General features: G+C 30.6%; 1 protein-coding gene across 1 annotated transcript in view; it reads right to left on the bottom strand.

The window, feature by feature from the left end:
* Nucleotides 1-3,354: 3,354 nt before the first annotated feature.
* Pi4KIIIalpha (phosphatidylinositol 4-kinase III alpha) overlaps nucleotides 3,355-9,330 on the bottom strand; it is a 104,148-nt gene continuing 98,172 nt past the window's right edge. Inside the window, 5 exon segments of the mRNA XM_076512915.1 lie at nucleotides 3,355-4,645; nucleotides 6,975-7,134; nucleotides 7,519-7,639; nucleotides 8,517-8,642; nucleotides 9,100-9,204. Of these exon segments, the coding sequence (XP_076369030.1) occupies nucleotides 4,420-4,645; nucleotides 6,975-7,134; nucleotides 7,519-7,639; nucleotides 8,517-8,642; nucleotides 9,100-9,204 (738 nt within the window). The 3' untranslated portion in view covers nucleotides 3,355-4,419.

Genomic DNA, 9,330 nt, shown 5'->3' with positions numbered 1-9,330 from the left:
AACGAAACATTGACATATGTAAACAAAACCGTTTTATAGTTTATTGCATTGTAACACGGCCTTTAATGGTAAGTCTATAGATTTACAATTCTCAAATGAGGGATTCGAATTCCTTTGGTGGGCACAGGAGATATCCAAATATGGATTTACGCAGTGAAGTATTTAGGTAGGGGCTAAAGGGGGCTCCCCCTCAGGGGCCATGGTCTTAATGGTGGTCCACTGATAATTTTATTCTATGTGAAATTACATAGGATGTAGGGCCCACAAAAATTATCAGCCCTTGGGCCCACACAACCTTAAATCTGCCACTGGCTTTACTATAATAAACATAAGCATATTTTACTATCTTACAAAGGGCGTCTACTTGAAACATCGTACAAAATGTACTGAAATAAATTTTCATTTAGAAGTGTGAATTTATTCGTTATAAGCTGGGGTACCTGTTTGTTGGATGGGTGAGATAAAAACTCGTTTCTAACAAAGAATAGGGAACTGTGCTTCTATTTGTTTTTCTTAACATAATAAATAGTAAAAATACACTGAAGGTACATAAAGGCATCAATACTGAAAATAAAGTCACACTGTTTTAAAACATTCCAACAATAGTGGTTACTTAGGTCATTCTGATGTTGAGAAATATACAACAATGGTAGTTTTTCTGAAATATGGCGTTGTATGCGGGGATTCCAAACCCCCATGTACTTCCTCATGTTATTCTCTATCACTGTGTCGGGTTTGATACTGAGTGATCAAGAAATGTGGAAACGTATATGGAACAGATATACAGATATATTGACGTTTATTTTTATATATTATACAATTTACCCAAGTTTACTTCTCACCTCTTGCGTAACAAAATTCATTCCAGAATAACAAAGATAATATCTTCTGCTTTATAAGAGGATAGTTTACACAGAAATGTAAAATTAACAAATTTAAAACCTTTTACTCAATGAAACATGAAATACACAACAAAAACCTAAAGCAAAAGTGTCAAAGCATTCAGATCAATCAAACTACAATCAGTAAAATACTTAACTCATGACAAGAGTATCAGCATAATCCATCTTGTAATAAGTGAGACAATCATATGATCTTTAAAATAAACCCTTATACAGATTAAAAAGCAAATCACACACATATATATATAAATACGCCAGAACATTCTATTAAAATATATAAAAATGATGCTTTTGTTTGTTTTTGAATTTCGTGCAAAGCTACTCGAGGGCTATCTGTGCTAGCCATCCCTAATTTGGTAGTGTAAGACTACAAAGAAAGCAGCTAGTCATCACCACCCACCGCCAACTCTTTAATCTATGAATAGTAAGACTGACCTTCACATTATAACGCCCTCATGGCTGAAAGGGCGAGCATGTTTGGTGCGATGGGAATTCAAACTCGCGATCCTCAGATTATGAGTCGAACACCTTAAACCACCTGGCCATGCTGGGGCCTAATTTGTATCATAAAACGTTCATGTTATGTTACTTGTAAGATAGACATTAACTACTAGTAGTTAGCTAGTGTAGGAGTACACAACTGATGGTAGTGGAAATGTTTCCATTACATATTATTTATCCTAGTGTATCTGTTAATTCTGTAATATTTAGTTATTTATCCTAGTGTATCTGTTAATTCTGTAATATTCAGTTATTTATCCTAGTGTATCTGTTAATTCTGTAATATTTAGTTATTTATCCTAGTGTGTCTTTTAATTCTGTAATATTCAGTTATTTAACTTAGTGTGTCTGTTAATTCTGTAATATTCAGCGATTTATACTAGTGTTTCTGTTAATTCTGTAATATTCAGTTTTTTATCCTAGTGTATCTGTTAATTCTGTAATATTCAGTTATTTATTCTAGTGTGTCTGTTAATTCTGTAATATTCAGTTATTTTTTATAGTGTTTCTGTTAATTCTGTAATATTCAGTTACTTATCCTAGTGTGTCTGTTAATTCTGTAATATTTAGTTATTTATCCTAGTATCTGTTAATTGTGTAATATTCAGTTATTTATTACAGTGTATCTGTTAATTCTGTAATATTCAGTTATTTATCATAGTGTATCTGTTAATTCTGTAATATTCAGTTATTTATCCTAGTGTATCTGTTTTGTAATATTCAATTTACTTATTCTAGTGTATCTGTTAATTCTGTAATATTCAGTTATTTATTCTAGTGTATCTGTTAGTTCTATAATATTAAGTTATTTATCCTAGTGTATCTGTTAATTCTGTAATATTGTTATTTATCCTAGTGTATCTGTTAATTCTGTAATATTCAGTTATTTATCCTAGTGTATCTGTTAATTCTGTAATATTCAGTTATTTATCAGTGTATCTGTTAATTCTGTAATATTCAGTTATTTATCCTAGTGTATCTGTTTTGTAATATTCAATTTACTAATTCTAGTGTATCTGTTAATTCTGTAATATTCAGTTATTTATCCTAGTGTGTCTGTTAATTCTGTAATATTCAGTTATTTATTCTAGTGTATCTGTTAGTTCTATAATATTAAGTTATTTATCCTAGTGTATCTGTTAATTCTTAATATTGTTATTTATACTAGTATCTGTTGTGTAATATTGTTATTTATCCTAGCATGTCTGTTAATTCTGTAATATTGTTATTTATCCTAGTGTATCTGTTAATTCTGTAATATTCAGCAATTTATCCTAGTGTATCCGTTAATTCTGTAATATTCAGCAATTTATCCTAGTGTATCCATTAATTCTGTAATATTCAGTTATTTATCCTAGTTTATGTTAATTCTGTAATATTCAGATATTTATCCTAGTGTATCTGTTAATTCTGTAATATTCAGTTATTTATCCTAGTGTATCTGTTAATTCTGTAATATTCAGATATTTATCCTAGTGTATCCGTTAATTCTGTAATATTCAGATATTTATCCTAGTGTGTCCGTTAATTCTGTAATATTCAGTTATTTATCCTAGTGTGTCCGTTAATTCTGTAATATTCAGTTATTTATCCTAGTGTATCCGTTAATTTTGTAATATTCAGTTATTTATCCTAGTGTATCCGTTAATTCTGTAATATTCAGTTATTTATCCTAGTGTATCTGTTAATTCTGTAATATTCAGTTATTTATCCTAGTGTATCTGTTAATTCTGTAATATTCAGTTATTTATCCTAGTGTATCTGTTAATTCTGTAATATTCAGTTATTTATCCTAGTGTATCTGTTAATTCTGTGATATTCAAAAAGATGATTTTAGGATAAAATATTTACACTGTGGAATTAGATCCTTTTCCAAAAACTAAATTCACTTTCTATCCTTAATATGTTGAGTTCATTAATACAAAGAGAAATGTGAAAACGTACAAATACAGATATCTTGAATGAGATAATTTTATTGACTGATCTGAATGTTAGATACATTACTGGCCAGCAGCAGTTTACTAATTTTATAATTTAGATATTACACTTTTTTTATATGGACAATAAACAATAAGTAATTGTTTTCTAATATATATATATATATATATATATGTACATATGCTCATCGACTAGATAAAGAACTGATATCTAAAAAAGTAGCAAGCTGTTTCTTAATACAGCTTGCTGTACCCAACAACAATTAATGCCAACTTGAATTAGCTTGTTATATTTTAAAAGACCAAAGTTCTCACATGTATAACGAAGTATAGAATTTAACATGAGTAGTAGAGGTAGCAATGACAGTGAATTTAACCATTAACAAATACTACATGTATACAGGTCTCTACAAATTATATACAATAATAAACATCTGTGAAATGAGTAAAAATAAGATTCTGAGATTGCTGACATGATGTGTATTATTACACCACACATACAGCAAAAACAACATCATAGGAAGGAAGACATATCTATAGGGAAACCATTAATTTCACTGTTTAAACTAGATAGCCATCCTTAATAATATCACAAGTACATACACAAACAATTTTACAGCTGTTGGAGATTAAAAATGTAATATCAAGTAAAGATACCTTCAAAATTTAATGATGGTTCATTATTAGTGTAAAATAATCAGTTTCTTATAATATTAGGTTATGGGTTCAGCAACGTACAGATATCTGAAGTGTCAGGTGCAGTAAAGACCTCAATAAAAGTTAAGGTAATAATCTATAAGAATGTTTGGTTTTAAACCTATAGAGTTCTGATTCTGATTACATCAGCATAGTAAAATTATCGCAATGGCAAGAGAAAACTTACAAAACTAGACCATATTTTACAAAACAAACAAATCAAGGTATTGTATTGTGTATAGTACTGATTAATATTATAGTATATGTTCAGCAAGATAGCAGATATGCTAAAAATGGTCATTAAACAATTCTATAAGGTTTCTGGTTAAGACATGTCAATTCAGCTCTTGTTACAGGCATAATACTTTTTATTACAGATGTTTTCAGTAAGGGATCTGATTCTGGTAATACTGGATCATATCGTAAGTACGAGTTCGGAAGTTAAGAAAAGAATCCCGGATGATCTTTGTCATGTATTGGGCAGCATCTTTCTCACTTGCATCTGGTTGGAACCTGGTGTACAACTGCTTGATAGTCTGTCCACGAAAGCAGGGAAGACGTGTATCCAGCATCAGAGTGACCAATGAAATCAAGGAATCTCTGTAAGGCCTAACAAAGGAAAAACTTTAAGTTAAATATAAAAAACTTTGTTTCAACCATGTTCAGTATGTTAAAGCAACAAAGTAAATAAGTTGAAATATTAAGAAAAAAAACTTAATTTAATTAATTTTAATTATTTATCTAAAAACAACAACTGACAATTTATTTCAAATTACTCAACAATGTGTCCATAAACAGTTGTAACATACTAACATAAAGTACTAAAGTACCTGATATCGTACTGTGGGATTCAAACGATTCTCCAATATACTGATCAAACTCCTTCACTATCTTCAATTACCTATATTGTTACCCACAGCAACAACAATACATTAGGACACTTCTTTGCAACACCAGAGCATATGTGCCAAGTTTGATCCTGCTAGCTTGTGATTCAGGGTATGAACACAGTTTCAAAAATGACATTTTCAGTATCCCTGGGGCAGAGGGTGGGGTAAGGAACAAAGAAACTTATCTCACATTTGGGTTCAGACTTAAATACCCTCATAATATCTAGGTGCCTTACAAGGGTATTTTAGCCTCCCTTGGTAGGGAAGATTGTGACATGTTGATAAGAACATGTAAATGGACATACATATGGCATAAATATTTGTCAGTCTGATGTAATTTAAACAGGCTGAAGTGAAAAACAAAACTATTCTATGAATAAAGTAGGCTTCCTGTGAGAATTATACAAAATCAGCATTTTACCTTCTCTTTCTTACAACAGTGCTCAATTATTATTGGAAGTATCAGAGTGTGATACAAAGGCACATTATGTTTTCTACCTCTTTCAATGATACCATCTGAAATACCCACTCTCTGGTTAGGTGTGATTGTTAGTTCCTGTGGAAGGCTACTGAACCTGCAGTCCTTTCTAGAATTATCTGAGAGTTCTCACACATGACATTCAATAATGCACACCATCCATAAGAAAAATGGTTTTATTGAAATTTTAATTTAAAAATGAAAAATCTTCCCAACAATACATCACAGAGTAGTTTTTAATTTGTAGATGCAGTTGTCAACGAAAGTGCCTTGCTTTTCTGTTGCATCACTCATGAGATTTTCACTAAAGTAGAACAAATATTTTTTTTTTAAGTTAGTGTTTGATTATATTTGAAACTTACCCTTTTTATTTGGAATTTTTACTGTTGAAATTTCAATTGTTCTATTTACTGCTCAGTTATAAAAACACTGTCTAGTTATAAAACTTCTACCTAGTTATGATTGGTGATGACTGGTGCAACAGCTTATGAGACCCAAATTTTGGAGGTATACATCACAAGCTCCATTATAAGATAGAAATTTTCTACAATTTTTTGTTATTCAAACTCTATGCAGTTTTAGCATGAACACATGATCCAGAAAGTCACTGAGACTATCTTGTTCTAGTTGTTTGCTTCTTTCTTTCCTTCTATAGATAGTGTCTATTCTCCCTGTAAGAATATTTTAGTAACAAATCATCTGCATTGAAAACTTAGCTCAACATTATCCTTTAATGGTCAAGGTGATGTTACTTGTGTATAATGGTTAACAATATGCAAAGTAACAGAGATGGTAAGGTGATGCTGTTGACTGGACAAAGAAACTGAGCCAACCTATTGAAATCAGACATGATTTCTTAAGCTAAATATCTATGCAACCACTGAGTAAGGATTTACATGAAGGTTATTGTGTTTAGTTCTACAGATGAATCCTAAGATGGAGAAAGCTGTAGGGCAAAGCATAGCCTAGCGTACAAGTAATGAGTACGCGATGCATTTTCTTTCTTGCTTCTCAAGTAATAAATATAGTTATTTTTACCAACTTTGTCCAGTTTATCTAATTTACATAAACTAGAAAGACTTAGGTAAGTGATCTGATCCATAATTACTATTCTTATTTCTTGACCTAATCTGGATTTACCAATCTGATAGCTATATTAGTTTTTTCACCAGAAAATATCACATGGGCTGCTTGGCCATATTGTATAAATTTATACAGTATAACAAAAACACATAATGTTAAAAGTTTTTAAGGTTTGAAGTGTTACAAACATGATGACTAGTATGGATTTATGTTTTTATCACAACAATATCAAAATTAGTAGAGCATAAAAGCTTTTAAGATACAGCATTATAAACATAATAACTAATAGTTTTTAATACTTAAATCTTAATTAGTCAAACACCTATTTAAAAATAAAATAAAGTGGAACTTTTGTATTGTATTATATATTACTAGTTATTTAAAATTGAATTCAATTACACCACTTTATCTGATTGTATGGCATTCTCCAGTGTAAGTAAACATGGAATATTAATCTTTAAGTATGGATAAATTGTGCTTCACATGCCTCACGGCAAGATATGCCTGTACACACAGTTCCATGAACCAGCGGAAAGGTGCAGCCTCCATTTTCCCACCCATAATCATCACCATCTCATCGGTAAGCTTGATGTCAGGTTCAAATCCTAAGTTGCCACCAGGAGAACTCTCAAACATAAAACCAAAATCTGAAAAGCCAAAGTTTTGATAATTTGGTTCTGAAATATTTCATGTCAAAGTCTTATAAAGGATTTACTTCTAATTGAATAAATCAGCAGTGATACAATTATGAGTTTTCAACTTTATGAGTCCCAAGAATTTTACAAATGAAATATTACAACATTACTCATATTTTGGACAAAACCATTTTTAAAAAAAGAAAATCAGTGTTATTGTTTGTATTTACAAACCTGTTTTAGGTTTTTGTTGGATTTAGAGAGCTCTTTTTATTTGTCAATAAAAGCTAACTCAACAACTGAATACCACACACACTTTGAAGTATTTTTGACTTTATGAAATAAATGAAGGGTATAACAAAGATGTGGACTGTCCATTATTTTTAAAACACTCACCAATGTGGATTATATGACCATCCACATCTAGCATGATGTTTCCATTGTGACGATCTTTAATCTGCAGCAAGAAACCTATTACACTATAAGCAGCCATGCTCTTCACAAAATTTCGTCTAGCCTATAAGAGAGAGGAATAACGTGGCTTGTTTAACCCTATAAATATCTCATGCTACAAAAACACACACAGATCCTATATCCTCCACTGCACCAAACACAAATATTTATAGACCAATCATAATAAACAAGTCTAACATAAAAGACTTGTGTTCCAATAAATCTATTAAAATTCGACTTCTCAATTATTTTGCTTACTTTTAAGCACAATGGGTTATCACAACAACAGGTATCAAAACCAAATGTTTTGTATTATAAGATCTCATACTTATATAAACACCTGGAGATGCTTTTCTACATTAAAAAAATGTAATTAATAACGTGGATATATGAAAGAATAGTGGTTTATGTTAGATTCTTCTTTTAATAAAATATCATAAAGTACATTCGTAGTTGTCTATTTAACAAAAATGTATAAAATTATTTGATATTAATTTACTATGATTGCTAACAATGTTCAAATATTTAAACAGAAATTATTGACAGATTTTTTTTTTAAATGATTATTTGGAATTTATAAAAGGAAATTCCACCTATTTTTGTATTTTTCGCTACATTTGGTAATAGATACAATTTCAAAATTTTTTGAAGATTGCAACTAATATTTTGTATCACTTAAATTCAATATCCAAAGGTGTATAGTCAGAGCATTCACATATGGTTAATATGGATACTTCCTGAAACTGCTGTAAGACATTTAAACCAAGGGGTTATAGTTCGAGCATTCACATATTAACCCTTACTTCCTGAAACTGCTGTAAGAGATTTAAACCAAGGGTTTATAGTCAGAGCATTCACATATTAAGCCTTACTTCTTGAAACTGCTGTAAGACATTTAAACCAAGGGTTTATAGTCAGAGCATTCACATATTAACCCTTACTTCCTGAAACTGCTGAGTGGACTCATCCCCATACTTCTTGATAAAGTACTCGTACATTCCTATGTCCGTCTGTCGTCCTAGCTGGTCCCGGGATTTAGCATTTGGAACACACTCTATCACCCCACACTAACAAATTAAAAACAAATATAAATTTAGAATATGTTCAGAATTTTTAAATTTCAGAAATTCAAAATTATGTATATAACTACAAGGAATCAATTATATTTTGCTCATTGAAGTGATTAATAAAAATGAAACAGTAGAAAATATTTTTATACTGTTTCTCTTATACACACAGAGAAAGTAAGTGTGAATTATTCTCGTAAACAGAGATCATACTGGAATGTTAGATCACAGTCTCCTGTGCAAATCATTTGAATTAGAAATATTAAATTTTTAGAAAATAAAAGATAATTTTTCCTTTATACAAATTACTTCAAGTGAGACTTATATTTGCAACTATATATTTAAGTTACTTCACATTTTGGATGGAAAACACCAACAGCAATCATGAGGCTTGAATATCAGAAATATAATGAACTGTTTAAGTACAAGACATTTTTCATGAGATATGGAAACTTACTCCAGGAGCTGTGGCCACCACTCTGTAGGGGAAGAGATAGAGGTCCAGACCTACTTGCTGGAATATATTCTGGAAAACAGCAATGACCTGAAGAGCTAGCATGTCCTAGGATGAACATGAAACAAAGATTTTCAAAATGAAATGTATGAAACAACCTTATTTTGGATGTTTAATGTTAATTGTTGGGGAGGAAGCTTTAATCTATGAGATTATTTTAGATTTGATAGAATC

The sequence above is a fragment of the Tachypleus tridentatus genome, chromosome 7 (assembly GCF_004210375.1).
Source record: "Tachypleus tridentatus isolate NWPU-2018 chromosome 7, ASM421037v1, whole genome shotgun sequence".
Classification (NCBI taxonomy): Eukaryota; Metazoa; Arthropoda; class Merostomata; order Xiphosura; family Limulidae; genus Tachypleus; species Tachypleus tridentatus.
This window is presented reverse-complemented; position numbering and strand designations above follow the sequence as displayed.